Source organism: Psittacula echo (assembly GCF_963264785.1).
Source record: "Psittacula echo genome assembly, chromosome: 1".
Taxonomy (NCBI): Eukaryota; Metazoa; Chordata; class Aves; order Psittaciformes; family Psittacidae; genus Psittacula; species Psittacula echo.
Window position 1 is genome coordinate 39,368,279 of NC_137735.1, and position 22,828 is coordinate 39,391,106.

General features: G+C 34.8%; 1 protein-coding gene across 1 annotated transcript in view; it reads left to right on the forward strand.

The window, feature by feature from the left end:
- The window catches only part of GPM6A (glycoprotein M6A), a gene marked incomplete at both ends in the record, with an annotated part of 119,287 nt that extends 97,398 nt beyond the window's left edge, over positions 1-21,889 (forward strand). Inside the window, 4 exons of the mRNA XM_080624653.1 lie at positions 14,470-14,623; positions 16,533-16,609; positions 17,891-17,956; positions 21,737-21,889. Coding sequence (XP_080480779.1) covers positions 14,470-14,623; positions 16,533-16,609; positions 17,891-17,956; positions 21,737-21,889 — 450 coding nt within the window. The remainder of the gene's footprint in view (positions 1-14,469; positions 14,624-16,532; positions 16,610-17,890; positions 17,957-21,736) is intronic.
- Between the last annotated feature and the right edge of the window lie 939 nt (positions 21,890-22,828).

Genomic DNA, 22,828 nt, shown 5'->3' on the forward strand with positions numbered 1-22,828 from the left:
TATATTACCAACAACTTATATATAAAATATAGCCAGAGGAGGGTTAGGGTTCAAATCTCAAAACTTATTAAATTGGAATACACACTAAGATCTAATATAGGTAATAGGGAATATCTTCCAGCCACATTAAAGACTATCAAAATTATTATTTTGGATATCCTGACATTTAAAGTTAAGCTGAACACGGATAATCTAGACACTGGAAATTGAAGAATAGGGCACGTATGCCATCCCTACATAGATGTAACATGCTCCATAGTAACGCTGCTGTTTTTTAATTTTTCACCTGCCCAATGTCATGGTATGATTTTAACACTTTGAATCAGAATTGTTGTAAAACCTTTAAATAAATATATAAAGACTGGGACCATTTTAAATAAAGAGCAATCATTGCTTATACCAACACTGCTTTTATCTCCTGGAAAGAAGTCTCTAATTTATATTCACTGAGAACCTACTAAGCTAGTTCAAATTCTGTGCAGAGTAGCAGTTTTTTCAGAACATTATTTTTTCTTCACAGCTCCCAAAATGCTTGTCCTCAGTATTGCAGCAGAGCAATGATGCCCTTGCAGGTTTTTTTTCCCTCACAGTATAAGCTGTAATTCTGTAGCACAGGTCTAGAAGAAATTAACAGTTAAGCATCAATTCTATGGTTAATATTGCTATTATTGTTAATGATTCATTAAATTGGTTCCTCTAGCATTTTACTTGCCTCATCAGTAATTTGTAATGTTTTTGGTTTACTTTCAGAAACCTTGGGTTGATATATATTATGTAGCTAAGGCTAAAGCTGTATATTATTTATGACTGCAATTAAAATAAGACATCAATTATTTTGAGTTAAATACATTCTTGTTATTATTCTTGCAATGATTGGAAGTTCTTTCTTTTCCTGGAAAACTAAAAAAATAAAATCTGCAATTTGATTGCTTGTCTTATTCTGATGATGCTATTAGTAAGATTGCTATGCAAATGTCTGGAGCTATTTTAGGTTATTATTCTGGCTTTTGCTTCTGTGTTCTAGAGGTTAGGGAGTAAAATAGTATGTACAGCATTTTTGTCAATTAAAACTTGATACTGTTTTTGACTAGGTTTATTTTGATTATCTTGTATTTAAAATTCTAAAGGGGCAAATAACAGATTACATTTTAAAAAACATTTGGAATTAGAAAATATTTCAGTCTGGCAGTGATATGCTTGTAATTTATTCAGTTCCTTAAATCATGCAATGATATGAAGAAATAAGTTCTATAACCAACAAAAAGATGACTGGAGACGTAAATCGAACCTAATCAGTACCCTTGTGTGTCAAGCCCAGGCTGGTGTTTTGCTATGCAAATTTGCTGTAATAAATTTTGTTATGTACAGTTGCCAAAATGAGCTAATGCTATTGAAGAGGATTGGCAGATACTACATATTGCAAGAAAGCTTCCTTTTATAAAATATTGAGATAATAATTTTATAAATATAAAAATATAAACTTCCAAAGACTAAACAGTTGGTCAATACCCTAATACTAACAGGAATGTGCACACTGAATATTTGTTGTTTTGAAGAATTAAAATGATAAAATGGCTCCACATCAAAACCACCTTTTTAAAAATCCAGTTGTGACTGATTCTATGATTTCTCATCAAATTTGCTGATGTATTTCTAAATAACAGGTTAGTATTTTAAATTCTGAAAATTAGGTCCTTCTGCTTTACCATTGTCACCAATCACTTCTCATTAATAATTTGCATAATAGATTGCAAAATATTAATGAGCATGTTTCTTATGCCTGTGACCAAATCTACTAGGAAAAGGGAGGACAAAAATCAACAAATTCTAAGGAGGTAAAGCTTGTTTTAACTTTGTATGGAAAAGCTATATTTCTCACAGGAAATCTGAAAAGTAACATTCTTTTTCTTCTTTAGCAACATAGTTTTTGAAAAACAGACTTTAAGAAAACTGAAAGCCAACATCTACAAAACTTTTCATGTACCCTTTCTGATTCTCCTCACTGTGAATAGCCCACTTTCAAGTTCTGCACAACAAAAGGAATTTTTTTTTGCCTGAAATAATGGAAAAAGAAATAGCTCAACCTAACATTTCCAGGGATTATATAGTTGATTAATAAGAGTACTCAGAGTGTTAGCATCCAAGTCATGCCAGTGCTACTGTGGAGTGTATCGTCTCAGATCTGAGAGAGGGCCTGTGAAAGTGACAGTGAAGAGCCTCATTGGCAACGTTTTCAGAATTCATTTCCTATGACAAGTAAAACAAAAGTAGCGTAACAAAGCCAGTCACATTTGAGAAGGGAAGGCTATGGTTTAGTCTTAATTTTTCTATGTCTGAGCATGCTATTAGAGAATTAAATAAACAGCTATATATAATTATGCTGCAGGATGATTAATGAAGAATGAGAGACACGCCTGAAGCCAAATGTGTCACTGTATATTTGTGATTTAATACCCTTCCTATTTATATTAAGCTAGCTTGATCATGGAAAGCCTCATTTACACCTTATTTTAGAATGCCTGCTTACAGAGTCAGTTAAAAAATGAAGAAAGCAACACAGATTAAGCTTTTTTTCTTCATTCTATGCTAGGAAATGGGGAAGCAGATCTTTTTATCTGATCAGAAAACAGTGGATAAAGATTTCATCCTGCCAATTGTATTTCTATTTCTTTGTATCTTACCTTTTAAAAGAAACATGTTAAGGCTTTAGAGAAGGATGTTTTATATTTGAAGTTGCACTGACTGATATATCTTCATTATCTTTAGTATTTAGGAACCTTTTCTTTTAATGAATGAAAGGGATTTTTTTGCCTTTTAAAATTATTTTGGCTACCTGAATACTATGTACTATTTGACCCATGCTTCTTGAGTGCTTAAAATAAAACTTGAACTTTGCAAAGTATTTCCAGAATTTATCTTGCAAGAAAAGTTATAGAAGCTTCACAAATGTTTTGAAAAAAATGTGTAAGTGACATGAAATTGTCACTTCATCTTGCCCTTACCAGACCAGTTATTCTAGAGGCAATGAAACTGCATCATGTTGACATTTGATTCTCTGTGTAACAGAAGGAGCAGAGTTCAGTGCAGGCTCAGCTGTCTTTCCTACCCAGAACAGATGCATCAGTTCTGAATGCTAGAAATGAAGCTCTCATTTCTGAAAATCAGATACTGTATCTGCATATCCTGGTGGCAAATTGCTGAGCTGACAGACAGAGAGGCTTTCCTTCTGATTGAATACTTCTTTATCTGAAGAATGCAAAATGCTTCATACCACTGCTTCTTCATTTATGAGAAGCACCTTCTCTCTAAGACATCAGATGTACTTATAAGTCTAGAATCCTTTAATACAATCTGAAATATGGAAAGTCTAACAAAACTTTTGTCCGCATACATGGTAAGCAACAAATGCCATAAGTAGTTTCAGGCACTGACATGGGATATAGGGAAGTTGAGATTCATATGGTGGTATGACCTTTCACACTGCATGGTTAAAAACCAGAATCGTGAATTATTGCCACAATAACTCAGAAGCTAATGGAGAAGTTAGTTTCAGAGGGAATGTGTTGTGACACAGATGTATCTCACCTAACTAGTAATGTTGCTAAGGTTGACAAAAGAAGGGCCAACGCTCCTTCAGTAGTTAAAGGAGAGATAAGAGGATTAGAGAGACTTTCTCAGATGAGCTGATTTTTTCCAAGACTGTCCTATTTTCTGCAAAAAAAAAAAAAACCCTCTAGTGTTTTAAGTCAGGTCTTTTTTATTAAACATTTCAGTCAGCTATCTAAATTTGGTAGGATGTTTCCTGCTTGGCTCCTTTTACTAGACTTTAGGTGAATAACGTTTGCTATTTAAACACTACTGGAGTTAGTAAATAAAATAAAACATATTAACAATTTTATAGGTTTCTGAGATTCATCAGATCTCTGGATACTAGACTGGTATTAGAATTTCTTTAGAGGGCTAGATTCCTTGTAATCTGTTCTTGTTCTTGAAATAGGAAGGATTAGCTCCAGCAATACTTCAGAACTCAGATGAGTGGTTAAAAGAATCTCTCATCTTTATGCCAATACTCCCAACTACACTTTTTCTCCAATGCTAATATTCCCAACTACACTATTTCTTAAAAATAAAGAATACTGCAAGTTATTACTTTTTTAAAATTTCTTTACTTGTTATACTTTAAGAAGTCTTCTGCAGTGAGCTCAGAGATTTTTTTATATATCTATTTTTAGATGCTGACTGTCTTATTCCTGTAATCTGGCCAGGTTGCTTTGTTGGGTTATTTCTATTTTATACTGAGAATTTTCTCACTCAGGGATATCACACTTATTGAGTAACTCTTTCATCTAATCATTCCTGTTCTCACATAACTTACCATGTGTTTTATACACAGCCTTTTTGTTGACTGCAGGGATCTTTGCTTCCCTTAATAGAGTGTGCCAGACATTGTAATATGCCTTGCCAGTAACTTCTCTTGCTCTGGCTGCCCACTGACAGAAATTTTGTTACTGATGATAAACCGGACAAAATATTTTTGCTTCAGATTGTGCTGTAAGTGTGTCTTTCACATCAAGGACAGAATTTTTCCTTACCATGTATGCTCAGGCAATAATTAGTTTCTTTAATTAAACAGTTTTCTGAGAAGTGCTCTCATACATTTCCAAGGTGTGTTCAACTGTGGGAGCTGTTACACTTTCTCCATGGGCTTTACCGTCCTATTATGAACCATCATAAATTGTTCAAGATCATTTCCCTTCGGTTCTGATAATCCTTCTCAGTTTTAACTGAAACACTTCATCGGATGATCAGTTTTGCCTGAACTTTGTTCTACCCTGGCTGTCTCATTCTTTTTCACTGCATCTACATATCTTACTCTTTTTGTAGTTATTCAAACTTGTGAATGTCAGTGGCGTCATCACAAATTTATGGTCAAAGATGTGTCCCTTATATACTTCCAATGGTTTCTAGCCTGCTCATTTTTCAATTCTCCCACTTAAAGTTATTATCTCCAAAATCCACAGAAACCATATGCATCTATTTTCCTTCAGATCAACTACATATTCTTATTAATGTCTTATAAATTCATAGTAACCATTCTAAATATTTTTTGGGTTTTTTTGGTATAGCTTGCCAAGGAAGAAGGAGGAGAACTTGTAAATTTATCCCCTCATTGCTTGTACGCCTTTATTACATATGATGATTAACATTTGCATTACCTGGTTAGACTTAGCAAACCAGAGTATTTTTATCAATATTTCTTTCAGTTGAAGAGCTTTAAGGTTTAGGATCACATTTTCAGAATCCCATGGCTGATTAAAAGTCATGTTATTAACTTTCATTTCTTGGCAAAACAGCAAATGAGAAATTAAGGTCCATACCCCTTGATTCTCTCAGAGGCTTCTGAAGCCCCACTAAGAACAAATCAGGAAAGAATACATGTTCCTATTTTTGACAGCCAAGCATTCACTTTCAGCCACACATCTGTTTAGAGAAGTTGTAAGAGTATTATTTCTACTTTCTAGTTTAAGCTTCACTGTCTTGTTCCCAAGTATAGACCATGCAAAATTCCTGACCAAAAATTACAGTCTTGGCAGCGTGAAAAAGGTAAACACTCTGCGTAGTGCGGTCTTTTCCCAGCTGGGTGTTATCTTATTCTGTGTAAAGAAACTTGGCATCACTGAAAACCATTAGAGTATGTATCAGATATATAAATAGGTTTATCAGCAATTTGGAAGCAAAATATCCGGAAAATTTCCTACAAGGACCTGCCTGTATTGAGAGGGAGTGGGTTATGATGGAACTGATTGTTTTTCTTATTCTACGTCTTTGAATTGGTTATTTGGTATGAACACAGCCTGAAGAACCCATAAAGAAGCAGAATTTAATAAGATCTCTACTCCACTATTTTTTTTTAAGCAGTTTTAACTGTTTTATTTATCTGTAATTACATTTAAACACAAAAGAAATAGCTTTCCCAAAGAGTACCCAAAGTGTTAGAAACACCACCAAAAACTAAAACAAGAGGAGGAGGAAAACTTTGAGAATGTGAAAATATAAGTGTATACATTTTGAGAAAAAGTAATTCCTATCTGGAAGATTGTAAAATTAAATAGGAAATTCAGTAGCTGTTAAATAGCAGATAAGATCCCATGCTCTCTGCAGGACTTCAGAAGCCTGTTGGAATGAAAAAAATATAATCTTGCCTGAAGGACGTATAAAACAACTAATGCAAACAACTTTAAGCAGCACAATGCTACAAAACCATCAATATACTAAAGAAGAATCAGAAATAAAAAAAAAAAAAAATCAATTAAAATAAGTATAATTGTTTTATAAGGAAGTATTGAAAAGATAAATCTCCAGTGGAAACCTAGTCTTGCATCATAAAGATTTCTTCTTTATATGCTCTGTTAGTAGATTTGTTTACAAAGCAAGGTTTCAGAAAATTGATCAGTTTGTTAAAGAACCTTCTTTTTGTATTACTGATGCAGCTGTGGAAATCTCCTCACCCATTGCTACCAGTAAATAAATTCAGAGTAAATCAGAAAGTAAACCAGCTTTATATAAGCATCTTAATAGTTGCAAAGCAATAAACATCATGCAGAAACTATTTCAACCTTGAAATATACATTAAAAGGAAATTTTAGGAAAATGTATGTGCAGATGAAAGGCAGAAATTAACAGGAAAAATTGCTTTTAATTTTGTCAAAATCAGGTTGTCATCCACAAAAAATGTCTGTAGAAGAAAAATGTTTAAAAAACCTTAAGCAAAACACATCCATAAAATGGATGCTTAAAGTCTGTCCCACTGTGAAAAGAAATTTGGACCAACATTGGCTTTTCTTTTTTTTTTTTTTGTGTTGAAGCATTTGACTTGAATGTAAGCCAAGAAGAATCAACCACATGACAGTAATAGCATAGCATGAAATGTATCCATGTTTCAACAAGACTCTTGGAGCTGTGCCTGGGAATATAACATGTCAGAGAGAGAGACAGGAGGAACATGTTTTGTACTGGCAATAATAAGTGTCCAACGAGTGATTGTTAGCGATGAGAATGATAATTTAGACCAAGCAGAAAAGATTTTGTAAGTGTGCATTTTCTGTGATTTATAGCACATTTAGTATTAATATCAGAACATTAGTGTCTGTATTCCAGCAGCATTATATGTAAAATAAGCTGAAATACTTTTGCTTCATCTTTTACTTCTGCTGAGAAATGAGGGATTAATTTAGGAGATGCTAGTTAGTGCAGAAATGGGAATGTTAGAGGAGGCTGTTTGGTTATGAGATACTTAACGATCCTTAAACATACTCAGATTTCATAGTGTGTGTAAGAAGAGGATGAATGAATGCCAAGAGATGTTGTCTAGGGTGGCAAAGGATGATCTGTAACTTATTAAGCATTGGTATATCAGTAAGTTTAAAGACATCTGTATAGTTTTTCAATTTCTGATTTATTTAGATTTAACTAAATAAAACCAGTATTGTTAGTTCTAGACAACCTGACGTTCTTATTTAAGCAGCAAAGGCTGTTTTAGCTTTGGCAATGTTAAAGTCCTTTCCAAAGGAACTGATCCAGTTTTTCCCTTGCTCTCTGTCATATTTCCACATGGAGAACAATACATTTAAGATACTGTTGTAAAAAACTTTGGGAAGAAGTTGAAGTATTTATGTATAGATTCTTATTTAAAAGTGTAAAAATTGCAAAATTCTGTTTGAATGAATTCTGGACCTCCAAAAATTAAAAAGAACTAAACACCTATTGCGTAAAAATACAGATTGTCAACAAGAACAAAACATCTAATATTTACACTAATTTATGAGAAAAGTCTATTGATCAAAAAAGGTACTGATTCAGGACGGTAGATAAAAGGTAGTCGGCAGAACCCAGCATTATGGATAATTGAATGCAAGTAAACAATAAATCTGAGGTAGGAACACATATAGTACTTTAAATTCTGACTTCTTATAAACTGCAAGAAGAACTGTGCACTCTATCAGTACAACTTAGGACGAAGTTCAGCATTTGAGAAAATACTTGGCAACTGTAATAACTAATTTAAAAAAGAATATGTAAATGTATTTATGCAGAATATGCACACGGTAAGGAAACAGTAGTATTAACTCAGGAACTTCTCATAGGAAAAATGGACAAGACTGAGGCAAAATGCCTGCAAGCCAAAAATAATTTATGAATTTTAAGGCTGGGCAAAGTGCTAAAGCTAAATAAGTTTTTATTAGTATTGAAATGAAATCTATAGATGAACGAAAATGAATGTGACGTTAGAGAGATGTTAAATCAGGAAGAAATTGAAAAGTTATTCCCCTTCATGCTTCTGATTTGCCACCAAATGATACATAGGGCCTTATTCTGATGTGCAATGGAGAAACTGCACCAGAACCAGGGCTACACAATGCACTGCAGAGGTCAGATGCTTCCTATTGTTTCAGTTAGAAATAGCCAGGGTCACCCTGGTCTTATTTTCAGGTGATGTCCTGCACAGACAGGGTTTCATAGTGAAGCATAATAGGCTTTTGGCAGGATGGACGTACGTGATCTCTGTAGGTACAGTTCTGACCTCTGGCAAAAGCTGTCAAAGACAATTTCTGAGCCTGTGAAGGCTTGGAAGGAACTTCTTAGATCATCAAGCTGAAAGCAAATGAAGTTTTTTGTGGGTGTCATAGGATAAAAAATCTAAATGGATATAGACACATCAAGGTACTTGTGCAAAGCGTTTGACACTGTCCCACATGACATCCTTGTCTCTAAATTGGAGAGACGTCAGTTTGATAGATGACCACTCAGTGGATAATGAACTGGCTGGATGGCCACACACAAAGAGTTGTGGTCAATGGCTCAATGTCCAGCCTCAGAAGAGTAATGAATGCTGTCCCTCAGGGATCTGTATTGGGACTGGTCTTGTTCATCGGTCTTCTTGCCAATGACATCAAGCTGTGTGGTTCGGTTGATACGGCAGAGGGAAGGGATGCCATCCAGAGGGACCTTGACACACTTGTGAGGTGGGCTGATGCCAGCCTTATGAAGTTTAACCGTGCCAAGTGCAAGGTCCTACACCTGGGTCAGAGCAATCCCAGGCACAGCTACAGGTTGGGTAGAGAAGAGATTCAGAGCAGCCCTGAGAAGAAGGACTTGGGGGTGTTGGTTGATGAGAAAATGAACATGAGCCAGCAGTGTGCGCTCGCAGCCCAGAAAGCCAACTGTATCCTGGGCTGTATCAAGAGGAGCGTGACCAGCAGGTTGAAGGAGGTGATGCTGCCCCTCTACTCTGATCTAGTGAGACCTCACTTGCAGTATTGTGTGCAGTTCTGGTGTCCTCAACATAAAAAGGACATGGAACTGTTGGAACAAGTCCAGAGGAGGACCACGAGGATGATCAGGGGACTGGAGGACCTCTTGTATGAAAACAGGCTGAGAGAGTTGGGGCTGTTCAGCCTGGAGAAGAGAAGGCTGCGTGGAGACCTCCTAGCAGCCTTCCAGTATCTGAAGGGGGCCTACAAGGATGCTGGGGATGGACTGTTCATTAGGGACTGTAGTGACAGGACAAGGGGTAATGGATTAGAACTTAAACAGGGGAAGTTTAATTGGATATAAGGAAGAAATTCTTTACTGAGAGGGTGGTGAGGCACTGGAATGGGTTGCCCAGGGAAGTTGTGAATGCTTCATCCCTGATGACGTCGAAGGCCAGGCTGGACAGAGCCTTGGGTGGCATGGTTTAATGTGAGGTTTAATGGCAGGAGGGTTGGAACTAGATGATCTTAAGGTCGTTTCCAACCCTAACTATTCTATGATTCTATGATACTAAGGTGTGCATCTTACATCTGTCTGGGTTGAAAGCTCATGTCAGAGAGTTCACAAGAAGCATATGACTAAATTGAGAGGAAGTGAACATGCAAGTACTGAGTGGTTTAGTACAAAGACAAAATTATACAGCGACATGAGGTTTCTGGAGTTAAATTTTATTCAAGCACTTCTGAATTTGTTGCTATGTTGCTATGTTTGTTTTTGTTATTTTTTTTTTATAGTAAGCAGCAGTGTTCTCATACAATAAAGTGACTGGAGTTTACTTTGTTTCTATTTCAATTCATCTCTGTGTAGTAACAGTACCTTTTAGATATGATGTCACAGTCTGTCACTAGGGTCACTGAAGCAATCATCTAATATTTCTTCAGGTCTTAAAATATGTATAACAAATTAAACTAAGAACAGTATTCGAAATTCAATGAACATACTTTTCAAGGCACAAGCAGCCGTAAATTTTAAAAAGAAAGTGGTAACTGAAATCTAGGTCTTATTAAAATAGATAAGATTTAGGTAATGTTTTCAGTGGAAACAGGATTTCAAGCAGCTATGACCACCAGGAAAGCTGTTGTGCAGTATACATACCATTTCAGAACATGCTCTGAAATTTCTACTTCCTGACATTGATTTGCACAACAGATTTTATAAGAAAATATCTTTCCAGAAGGGTTGATGATTTGCTGGCTTTGATAATCTGGGATTCAGGAAAGCCATTACTGTCAACAAAAATTTTATTAAATCTGACAAGAGGGTTTTACCAGCCATTGTGTTTGGTATGAAAAATTAACCTCTAAAAAGGTTAAAGAATTGTTTTGTTCAAATAATTATTTACTTTAGCTTTTCTTTCCCAATGAACTGAGTATAAATTAGTGAACTTTAATCTTCATGATTTGGTAGATGAATTTTACTATCATTTATAGTTTGTTTTGTGTTTATATGTTTGGCTTCTTACAGATCAGAAAAAGCAATTTTCACTGCCAGTGCAGTACATAGCACACTAAAGAGCCTCTGTGATACCTCTTTAAGATTCTGTAGTGTTATTTCATAAATCTTTGGCTTGTCACGTATCATGAATGCTACTTCAAAGCAGAAAGATGCCTTTGACTCTCAGGAGACTGAGTTCTGAATTTAATTCCTGGAGTGAACAGGCTCCTTAAGAATTTCTTGTAAAGTCTCAAGAGTGAAGAGGGAAGATTCTAATAACAGAGAAAATTACCTAAAAAAGTACTGTAGTTTTTCACCTGTAGTTTAAGGAAAAAATAAATTTACAATTTCACTCATTATAATGAAAATTTACCAGCTAGCACCTTCTATTGCTAGAAACTGCTAACTTCTTGTACAAGGTTAACCTTTTGCTTCTTACTGCCCCTGAAGCACAATGTGTAGTATTACCCAGATCACATTTTTATGTTTTGCTTCACTGACATCAGTGATAGTAGCTTCCAAGGATAACTCATAACTACCAAGTGATTGAATCTGAAATTTTACATTTTAGTTATGCTTACATGAAACAAAAGAAATTTCTCTAATTTTTTCCCTCCAGTTGTTTTGGTGTCATGACACGAATTTGGGCATATTATTGGCCATTGGCTATTCAGTCAAAAGTGACTGAGAGAGGAAAAATGAAGTTCTTCCTTTTCTAAAATAAGTTTTTTAAAATTGTCAGCGTTTGATTCATTTTTCTAAGACACTCAATTAAACAGACTCGTCTTTTTAAAAGAGAATTCCTTCCACAAACAAGAATGCAATTCTCTCTAAGAAAGCAGTTCATGTGACTCCCATCAGCTATCATCTGACAGATTTCTCCTGCTCTTATTCTATGCCCAAGGCAGATTTTTTTTTTTTTTAGAGTATAATAAGCTCTGTTTTTCCCCTCTTCGCTACACCAATTATTATCTCAGCACAGATATTTAAGCAAGCTTCTTAAGCAAGCAAGACTACAGAGAATTTCATCCATACTGCAGCTCAGAAAATAAAATGATATTAAGAAAGGATAGTAATGCTCATAATAAGGCTGACATTTTTTCTCTATTCTGTTTTAATCAGAGAGGAGGAAGATTTCTGAATCTGTGAGGAGGCCAATCTTAAAAACAGTTACCACAGTTCAGTAATGTAACTAATATCAAATATTTAGTTGTCCATTAAATTATTATACATGTACTACTTTGAAAGATGAACTAAATTTACGAAATATTGTGTAGTTTAGATATTCTAGAAGGTTCAAAAATAAGGTCTCAGACTTACCTAGTTTTAGTAAACTCATAGGAGGCTGATTTTACTTTTAAAATACTTCTAGAATATAGTAAACTGAGAATTTAAAGGTGATTCTGAGAAGAGAAAGCCTTCTTTCTTATGTCTCGCTCCCACTTTAGAAAAATTGAGTACAACTATTTAGCTTGATAATAAATTAAGATCAGACATAGCATTTTAGTTGGGAATTCACAGACCTGAAGTGAATCTACATTTCTAAGTAATTTTCCAAGTAATTATTTGTAAATGTGTGCCTGGGGTTGAACCAGATGTTGTCTCATTAGCCTTACCACAGTAGCATGGAAAGAAAAAAATATGAGAAAAAAAATAAAGGAGCAGTAATAAAAATAAATAAATGAGTGTGTGCAGAACACTATTTACTTGCATGGATGATTTTCCCGTCAATATTTAGAATAGTATTCCATTATATAAAGCAACTGACAGGCAGAAAAGTCTTCTGCAACATTAAAGTAATAGATTTATTATATACTTTTTTTATAGACTTTGTTTTCACTTTATCAGTTGATTTTCTGGTAAGTATGGTTTTGGGAAAAGTTGGAAAGGAAGACCTCCATTATCTTCATGAACACATTTTAAAAATACTTAAACTACTTTGATGTTAAAGTTAAAATGGTTCATAACTTACCAACTGGCAGGTAAAGCTAAAGTGTTGAGTACTAAATAAAGGATAGAAAGAAGATATCAAGTACATGGAATACTTCTATTTGTTCTGCTTTAACATTCCTGCATCCTTCTGCTAATTATTTTTAGAGCTATAAATTCTCTAACTTTTCAAACTACTGGCAAAAGACGCATCTATCTAGGGACAATCAGGAAAATTAATCTGAATTGAATTTTAAACTGGAGTAATTAAACTACATTAAATCCCTATGTAAATACACTTCCTCAGAATTTAAATGGTTTTTATTTAATAATCTTTGGAAGAGAGCTAAATTAAATGAAATTAAGGCCTCTAATATTGCTTAAGAATGTCCATCCCATAACTTCAAAGTAATAAAACTGCCATACCTAAAATTCAATCCCTTTGTTGTTTTGGATTGCTTTTTCTGATCACGTCCACATGGACAAGCCACCCCTCTAACAATTCTTACTACTATTTACAACCTTTTTGAGTATGACCTTGTTTGATTTCCAGAGCTAAAACCTGTGTTTATATTAGGCTTTTGCCTTTATTATCTGATGTGAGAGAACTTACATTAAAAAAGAATTAGAAGATATCTTCTATTTTCCCCTTACTTAGTCGTTAAGGTTTAATTTTAAGCAGATTATGGACCATCTTACTCAGCTTTCAAAAATAGCTCTTATTTCTTATTCTCAGAGTCAGTGTTTTTCTATGGTAAGCAGCCAAAGAAGTACTAGTGTGCTGAAAGTTTTTTGATTCAGTAATGTGTTTATATTTGTCAGCATTTCTGAAGCCATCAAATCTTGGGGCTGATTTACTTCCACATTTAATCATGTAGCATCTTCATATCTTTTCCACAGCATAAAATCAAAAGGTAATTGTTATTGATGAATGTGTCTACTAATTGTCTCAAGTTAGCAGAGAGTAGTAATGTAGCATGCTTAGGTATGTACAGAAGCTGGGTGTGTTAATGTAACTAGCAGCCCTGACGGCAAGTAGAATTCAATGCCTCCTACAAGCAGATTTCTATACTCTTTGCTAAAAAAAGAAAATGTATAGCCTTTGGAGAACACATGTTGCAAAGCACATAATTTAATACACTTCTTAACAGAAGTAAACACCTTAAATTGTTCTGAATGATGAATTCCCTTTATGTAGACCCCAAATATGTTTAAATATAGTAATAAAATGACAAATATGTTGTCTCATTGGTTCAATTCAGAATGGATTTGCCAATGAGATTCTGGCACAGCCATGGATAATGTATTGGTTTTATTAAGACTCAGATTTTAAAAGCAAAAGCAAGCAAAGCCTATGGTATTTCATTCTAAGATTTTGCATCATGATTGATGTGGAAAAAACCCAACCATGTGGCCTCTTGTCTTAACTATGGAGTACTGGTGATGAGAGGGAGAGGCAGGCTTCACAAAGCATGCAGCTGTCTGTACTTCAGATGTGGTGCTTTGCATCAATTGTAGGCCCAAGAGTGACAAGAATGTGGAATAAGCTTGTACTTCTTGAAGCATAACTGCTGTTTCTTCATACGAAGAAACATAAGTCATAAGAAGCTCCATAAGTCACTTTGACCAGATTATTAATTGATCATCAGACCAAAAACATAATTTAACTAAGGGCAGATACAGACAAATCCAGTCAGAAATGCGTGTGTCACATTTCTGTTCCCTTTTTTGCAAAGGAGTATCAGTTAAATTCTGACATACCACTGGTTTTGGTTTTCTCTTCTTTTTCTGCAGTTTATTATGCTGACATACATCTTTATGTTGGCCTGGCTTGGAGTTACAGCTTTTACATCTCTGCCTGTTTACATGTACTTCAATCTGTGGACCATTTGCCGAAATGCCACCATAGTGGATGGAGCTAATCTCTGCTTGGATCTTCGCCAGTATGGTATGTGAATGAACAGCACTAAATATAAACCAAGATTTCACAAAAGAAAACATCACATTCCTTTGTTTTCATGTATCTCAAATGAACTGTTTCAGTGTTTCTGAAACAATTGTTAAGCATCTCTTTCTTTCCTTTTGCACAATAGTCAAGTGCATTTATTAAAAATGCACTGCATTTCTGGGCCTGACAAAATTTAATCAGTATTGTCGATCTTCCCAGAGCACTGAAAATTTGGCTTGGGGCTTCTGTTTAGTCTCTTCTTTTGAAATTGCTGGAACTTGTCTGAAACGCTTAATTAGTCATTTATCTCAAGAATGACTCTTTAATCTCGTGGTAGGGCACTGATTTGCAGATGTGGATCCTAGGCTATCATTTCTATCTGCAGAGGTGAACCAGGACAGGACAAGATTGATTGCTTGCAAAAATTTTGATGAGGAGTGACAATATAAACAGTAACACTTTAAGAGTCTGGTGAAGAAAGAGTAGGGCTAAAGCCCGAACTGTGAAGGTTAGAATAAAATTGGGATACGCACGTACTTGTATTCTGATGGGATGGGAAATCTGGACAAAAGGGGATTTGGAATTGTAAAAAGTTTGAGAATTCTTGTGTTGGTGGTGATATGTCAAAGAAATATTTCACATTAGATTTTCACTTGGGGAAAAAAAAAATCTTTTTTAATTTATTGATTCCCCCCAGCTTGAGAAGTGAGTTGAGAAAGCAATTATCCATACAAATCTCAAGAGTATTAATTCTTTTCATTTTACTAATACTCATGGCTACTTTTTGTCATTAATTCTATTTAAAATGTGCATGTAACATTAACGTACAAAATGTATATTCTTTGAACATACCTAGTTCCTGTAAATTCAGTGTAAAAAACATTGATTACTGATAGGAAAGAACAGTACCATTTTTCATGATAACAAAGTTATAACAGTTCTCTTCAAGCTAGTCTTTGATTTATCGTCTAGACATTATCTAAAGGAAACAATGTATCAGATTCTAGTTATTTTTGTTGATAGAGAAACTGCTATTACAATAAAGTCAATGTTTGGGTAATGCTTTTTTATAACTAATGAATGAAGCTTTGTACCAGATCAACTTTTGAAAACAATATGCAGCACATTTCTTCACATGAGAATAGAGAATGTTTGTGAACAATATGATGAGTATATGTAGTGGTTGCAAATAAATTTCTGTTGTTTTGATTAGTGTGTTGATCAAAATCAGGGATGAAGATACTTTCAGAAATGGCTGAAAAATTATTACCTGCATGTTTCCTAATAGGGCTTTTACTAAATACATTTTGTGTTAGTTTTGTGATGGCTGAAATTAACTAGTATCATAGATCACAGCATGGTTTGGGTTAGAAGGGACCTTAAAAATCGTCTAGTTCCAGCCCCTCCTACCACAGGCAGGGACACCTTCCACTAGACAAGGTTGCCAAAGGCTCTGTCCAACCTGGCTTTGAACACTGCCAGGGATGAGGCAGCCACAGCTTCTCTGGGCAGCATGTTTCAGTGCCTCACCACTTTCAGTAGAGAATTTCTTCCTTATATCCGATCTAAATCTCCTCTCTTTCAGTTTAAAGTCATTTCCCCTTGTCCCATCACTGCATGCTCTAGTAAAAAGTCCCTCTCCAGATTTCTCGTAGGCCCTTTTAGGTATTGGAAGGCCTCACCTTCCAATATAAGGTCTCCCCCAAGTCTTCTTTTCTCTGTGCTGAACAACCCCAACTCTTTCAGCCTTTCTTAGTAGGGGAGGTTTTCCAGCCCCAATCATCAACAAAAAAATGACTTTTGTTAAAGTTCTGCAAGGCAATCAAGAATTTGTATTTCTTAGCTCATATGAAGTAAGCTTCTATATGAAAAGAATATTAAATATTGTGAATATTTATTGTGCTCCCAGGTATTGTAACTATTGGAGAGGAAAAGAAGGTTTGCACCTCTTCAGAAAGTTTCATCAAGATGTGTGACTCTAATGAGGTGAATAATGCGATATTTTTGGCAAATCATAATATATGTTATAGTAGAAAGTAACTGATGTGTGTTTTCTTGCTCTTAATGTTCTAATACTAATACTAATAGCTATGGTGATGCAATAAAATCCCAGTGGAAAATACAGTCAGCAGGTACTTTCCTCAGTCTTTTACCACGAATGCAATTTCTACAGCTTTTTGTTTTCTAAAATGTTAGTATTTTTTATTTCTTTTTTATGAATTCCATTGTTATGCATATTTTTTACTGAGATGTTTTTGAAAGCTAATGCATCTGCTGCACAACGAATAGGTCTATACAATAAATCACTGAAGATCTTATGATTACTGTTGTGACAGGAAAGTAAAGATTTCAAATGGATTTGACCAAATTTTGCAGTGTGTTAGGATAATATCTCCTAGTACAGTTTTCTTTGCAGTTTTTAACTTAGGCAAAGGCCATCTATTTCAGTCCAGCTGAGGTTTCTGGGTTTTTAAATGATCAGGGACGAAGGACAAACAAAATTACATCTATCCACATAAAAAGAAAGTCTAAAATCTGATCACTCTGAAGTCAGAGAATGCTTTAATAATTCTTCATTGGGTCTTACTGTGTTTGAATAAATCTTCTTAGAGTGAACGTACATGATCTGCCTTTGTAACAAAACCATCTAAGAAAACGCAACCCTTGCTGTGCAGTCAACAGTCTATGCTGGTAAACCTGATCACTGAAATTAAAACAAATGTAGTCATTTTGTTTGGAGTGGGGAAAGGAAGGTAGTTAACTTGGATTATTTAAGAAACCTGTTTTATATTATATGACTATGGTTAAATTTTATTGAGAAATTTGGAAGGGAAGAAAATCAGTATACGAGGATGGAAAGCTACACCTAATGAAGGGAAACAGGGTTTCCTTAGGCTGTCTCTGCCACTATTGAAACTACCACAAACATTTATAGATCTCGTAAGGTATTATTGTAACTGGGGGGAAAAAAAAAAAGTGCAGGACTGTTTATTTTTAAATAATAAGTTTGCTTAATATTTTATGATTTAAATATAATATTTTAAAATAGAATTATGCTTTATCCCTGCTGTGAGTATTGTGACAGAACAAGTACAAGCATAATGTCATGTAGAGATCTCAGTCTTTTGGAAAAAGTATCAGTAATCATTAGTTGGTAGAGGGGTGGTACCAGGAAGGAAATTATTTGCTCTACGTTATTCTTACTTTTTGTTTGGTTTCTGTTTAGTGTGCCATCATGAAAGTCACTTTCTTTGTCCCCTTTTGCAGTTAAACATGACATTCCACTTGTTCATTGTGGCACTTGCTGGAGCTGGAGCAGCAGTTATTGCTATGGTAAGCTACCCAGCATTCCGTACTTCATCATCTGAATTGCTAATTCATTCTGGTTGTTACTTAGTATCAGTTATTCAATTTCCATACTATCACTCAATGCTGTTACTAAAGTATAAATCTGTAATTCAGTACTCTCTCATCTCTATTTAAAATATGTTGGTGGATTCCTTTTAAAGTAGAACATCGTGATTGCTTTTTTGAATAAAACCTCACCTTTAAGTACATGCTTAGAATTTTTACTGTTCACTTGCTCTCTTCAGGCAAGTGTGTGAACTCTCATGTCTGTTTCATGACCGTAGTAATATACTTTTATGATTTATGTCTTTTTGGGTATTCACAGGTTTGCCATGCTGCTATTTTAGGAGCAGATTCTTTTTGTCAGTTTTGTGTATATATGTGAGTGCATCAGTTTTTCTGTCAGGACAAATTTTTGCTTTTTTTAAATAATGATTATTTTGAATTTGATCCCATTTTTCCAAAGAAAATGTTCCACTGAGAAAAGGGCGCATGAGCTAGTGCCCTGTTCTTCGGCTGTTGTCTGCTCTCTCTGCTTAAACATAACAATAATTTTAGAATGGGGATTCTGTTTCAATGTAGGTTTGCATAATACACACTGAAATGAGAAATGAAAAATGGCTGTTACTCAGTATTTACGCATTCCATAAGAAAAGTGTTAGTGATGTTTATTACTATTATAACTGCTACTGGTAATTTTTCATTGAATCCTAAGGTCATAGATATTTCATTCTCCTTAGAATTGCATTTATAAAAAAGGACACTCAGAGAATATTCAATTAACCTAGCATTCCTGTTGCATTAGTGATTTATTTTTTTTCTTCTCTGCCATTTTTTCGGTATTTTGTGACACCCTGCCGAGAGGGCATCACTTAGCAGAGACAGCCAGATGGAAGAAATTTATTTTCGACGTAATTTTTGTTTCAAGACCACAAATAATAATAGTAGAATATAACTTATATTAATAATTTATTTGATTTTCCAAAATGAGATTTTTATGTTTCCAGTTGGAAAAATGGTGACCAAATAACAATAATTATAATATATATGTATATTAGTGTCAGGAAACTATATCCAAGAGACCATTAGTTCTCCAGCGCATTATTAGTTTAAAGTATATTCAGTAGTAGTTATCAAATGCTAATTTGTTCAGATAACAATTCTGCATTTCAAAGAAGAGTTTTGAATAGGAATAGCCATTGAAAGATTTTTAGTGAAAAGAAGCACATATTCAGTGGAAGATTTTTAGTGAAAAGAAACACATCTTCAGTGGAAGCCAATTACATAGGTACATAGAGCCACATAGTGTAAATACATGATACTTTCAATGAAGTTTAAAAAAACCCCTTTATAGGTCACAGTACCATATCAAAGATGCCATAGATGTGTTACACCAGGCACTAATCCACTAGGAATTCACTTTGATGGCTCACGTTTATTTTTGAAGGGTTACCCACACACAAGTATGCTTTTTATTGGATTCTATGACTGCATAGAGGAAGCATGAGAGCGCCGGCTGTTTCAACAGAAATGTAAATTAAGGATCTAAGTGCTAGTAATTTCTGCAGCGTTCAAATGCACAGAAAAAAAATAGCCAGGATTTTGAATCATAATTCATTTGGACTATGTATGATTCTAAACATTGCTATTCTTTCTCCTGTCTGTATAGGTAACAAACAAATACAGAAATTATTGTTGAAGTAATGTATATTTTACTGTTGTTGAAGTTGTGTCAGATAGAAACAGAAGACATGAAGTTGTTTAAATGTAAATTCTACCATCCCAAAGGGTTGATTCTAAAGCTAGCAAGCATTCTGCCTGTGATGTTTTCCTAAAACCACTACAGCAAAACTGAATTATAAGACAGTTTCCCTTCTCAGGAGTTACCATGTGAGATGTACTCTTCAACTTCCACAGAGGTTATGTCCTGCAAGATGGAGGTGCAATCAATTCTCCTGAAACAAGGGAAATGTATAAATGGTCTGGTCCCTGTCTCCCCGTATGATTGTACTTTTCTGCAGGATATTGGATGCATATAAGGGGAAGAAAAAGTTATTTAGACTTCTGCCCTCCTAATATAATGACATGTCCCAAAAGGAAAGGAAAGACAAAGTAAAACCAAAACCCTCCCTAGCCTAGATGAAATTCTACAGTCCCGAAAGGTTGAAGCATACTTTCACCTCATAAAGAAATATAAGCAGGAATGTGTTGTGATTTAACCCCAGCTGGCAACCACCCTGGTAGGATGAGGAGGAGAACTGGAAAAAGTTAAAAACAATGGGTTGAAATGAAACAGTTTAACAGAGTAAAGTATAGTACTACTACTAACATTAATGAAAAAGGAGATAACAGGAGAGAGAGATCTAAAACGAAAAAAAAAAAAAATAAATAAAAAAAAAAAAAAAAAAGAAGAAAAAACTAATAAAAATTATGTACAGCACAATCCCTGTCCAATGCTCAGCCTGTCCCGAGCAGCAGTCAGACACTTCTGGCTAACTCCCACCACTTTGTACATCAAGCATGATGTTCTGTGATATGGAATACCCCTGTGGCTAGTTTGGGTCAGGTGTCCTGGCTGTGCTTCCTCCAGGCTTCTTATGCACCTCCTCACCGGCAGAGCATGAGAGACTGAAAAGTCCTTGATCAGGGTAAGCACCAGTTAGGAACAACTGAAACATCAATGTGTTACCAGCATTATTCTCAGATGAAAGCCAAATCACAGCACTTCGACAGCTATTAGGAAGAAAATTAACTCTATCCCAACCAAAACCAGGACAGAATGTTTCAATATGCAAAGACCATGTGCTGTCTTGCATATGTCTGTAATTAAAACATCCTGAGGCAGACTGTGGAAGCTGCCCTGCTTCAAATTGAATAAGCCTTGACGGAGCCCCCCTGGCTTCAGGCTATTCAAGTCATGGAAGTGTGAAATTCAATTAGACAGACAGTTAGAGATGACCTCCTTAGTGTGACAATGTTATCTAGGAACTCTGTGTTAAACAAAAAAAACAAAGGTGGTGGGACTATTAAACATATATGTCATTATATAACATGGATATTTATTTGAGATTATATAAACTAAAGTAGTTATTTCCAGGCAAGTCATCCTACCTATAGTGAGTGTGAACTCTAAGAGTTCTAGAAGTTTGGTTTTGTAAAATTTTAAGGAAGGGATGAGCAAAGAATGGGAGTTTAACGAAGGGAAGACTGAGGCCAATGTACCTTCAGAATAGTTTGTCTTCTTTTTTTTCAGTAGAAGAAAAATGACAAGTGAAACTGCAATACATTAGGTTTAAATTTGGCTTTTACTGGGTTGTTATCATAACTTTGGTGAGGATAAGAAATATGTCTATGTGTTCCCATTTTCATCATGTATTCTTCAGTTAAAAGCTTTTCTGGCACATGTATTTTAAAAGGTCAGGAAGATATGAGTACACTGCTCAAATGCTTCCCACTTCTAGGATTCTCGTGTCTTCAATCTGTTCAAGGTTCAAATTATATTCTTTTATTTGAAATCTAATTTTTCCACGAAGATGTGTGGAGTAGCTGAAGTAGTAAAGCAGGGATGCTTTGTTGGTTTTTCAGTTCTTCAATTCAGCTTAAGCTTGAACTTTGTGTCAGGTTGCTGTTCTACTTCTTGACTTAACCATGTTTAGCTCCTTTTGATAAAAGAGCTACCATCAATATCATATAGTTCTCAAGTTTGAAGTTGCTCTATTATGATTAGTTCTCTTGGTTCCTAACTTCCTGTGACTTCTCTTATAGGTTCATTATCTCATGGTCTTGTCTGCCAACTGGGCCTATGTGAAAGATGCTTGCAGAATGCAAAAGTATGAGGATATTAAATCAAAGGAGGAACAAGAGCTTCATGATATTCATTCTACTCGCTCTAAAGAGCGGCTTAATGCTTACACATAAAAGAAATCTTGTCTTACTTTTTACCATGAGAATGCTTTGTTGTTTAACTAAAGGCCATCCAACCATTTTAAAAACAATTGAAAGTGCTTCTCACAAAAGATTGTTTGGGTGACTTACATATCACCCATGTACAATTCTTGGTTGTCTAGCACTTGGTTTCTTAATTAGTTCTTACTTTGTGTGACCATTCTGTACCACAAAGCTCCTAAATAGCCTTTCCTGAATTCTCTTAAGCTAATTAGCTCTGCTAGATCAAGGATACTAAACTATTGTCAAATGCAAATATGTGTTTGATTTTTTTAATCACTTTGTATGTGTTATGCATAACACCTTTTGCATTGTTTCTTATATGTTTTTGAAAAAAAAAAAGGTAGCTTTTTATACTTTTTAGTTTTGAGTTCAGTAACTACTTTAACTACAGGTATACTTCAAAGGGACCATTGTACCTGATGTACAATATAGTAAGAAAACATTCTGATGACTTTCCTTTATATTTGGAAATCTTGCTAGATGGACCCTGATCCAGTTGAATGAAGGTCCTACTAACGTTTTAAACAATCAAGGGTGCAATTTCTAAATTTGTAGTGGGTAAATAAAAAAGAAAAAAAAAGAGAAAAATGTTAAAAAAATTAAAAAAAAGGAAAAAAAGTGCTTCTTATCTTTGTTAACATTGTATTATTATTGATGTTTTTAAAGAATATTCTCTTGTTCCAAGTTCCATGGGTGATAATTCCTGTTTGTATTGTGAGCATGCAGACCGTGGTGCTAACAATGCATGGCCACTTGCCTTTTGAAGGAATTCAATACCACGGCTACCTGTTAAAGAGTTATGGTATATAATGATTGTTAATTTAGTGATATAGTTATCCATAGTTTTTTACAGAATGATCTCTCTTTAATTCAATGATGGTTATGCTAAATTGGAGCTTTTCATGTGAT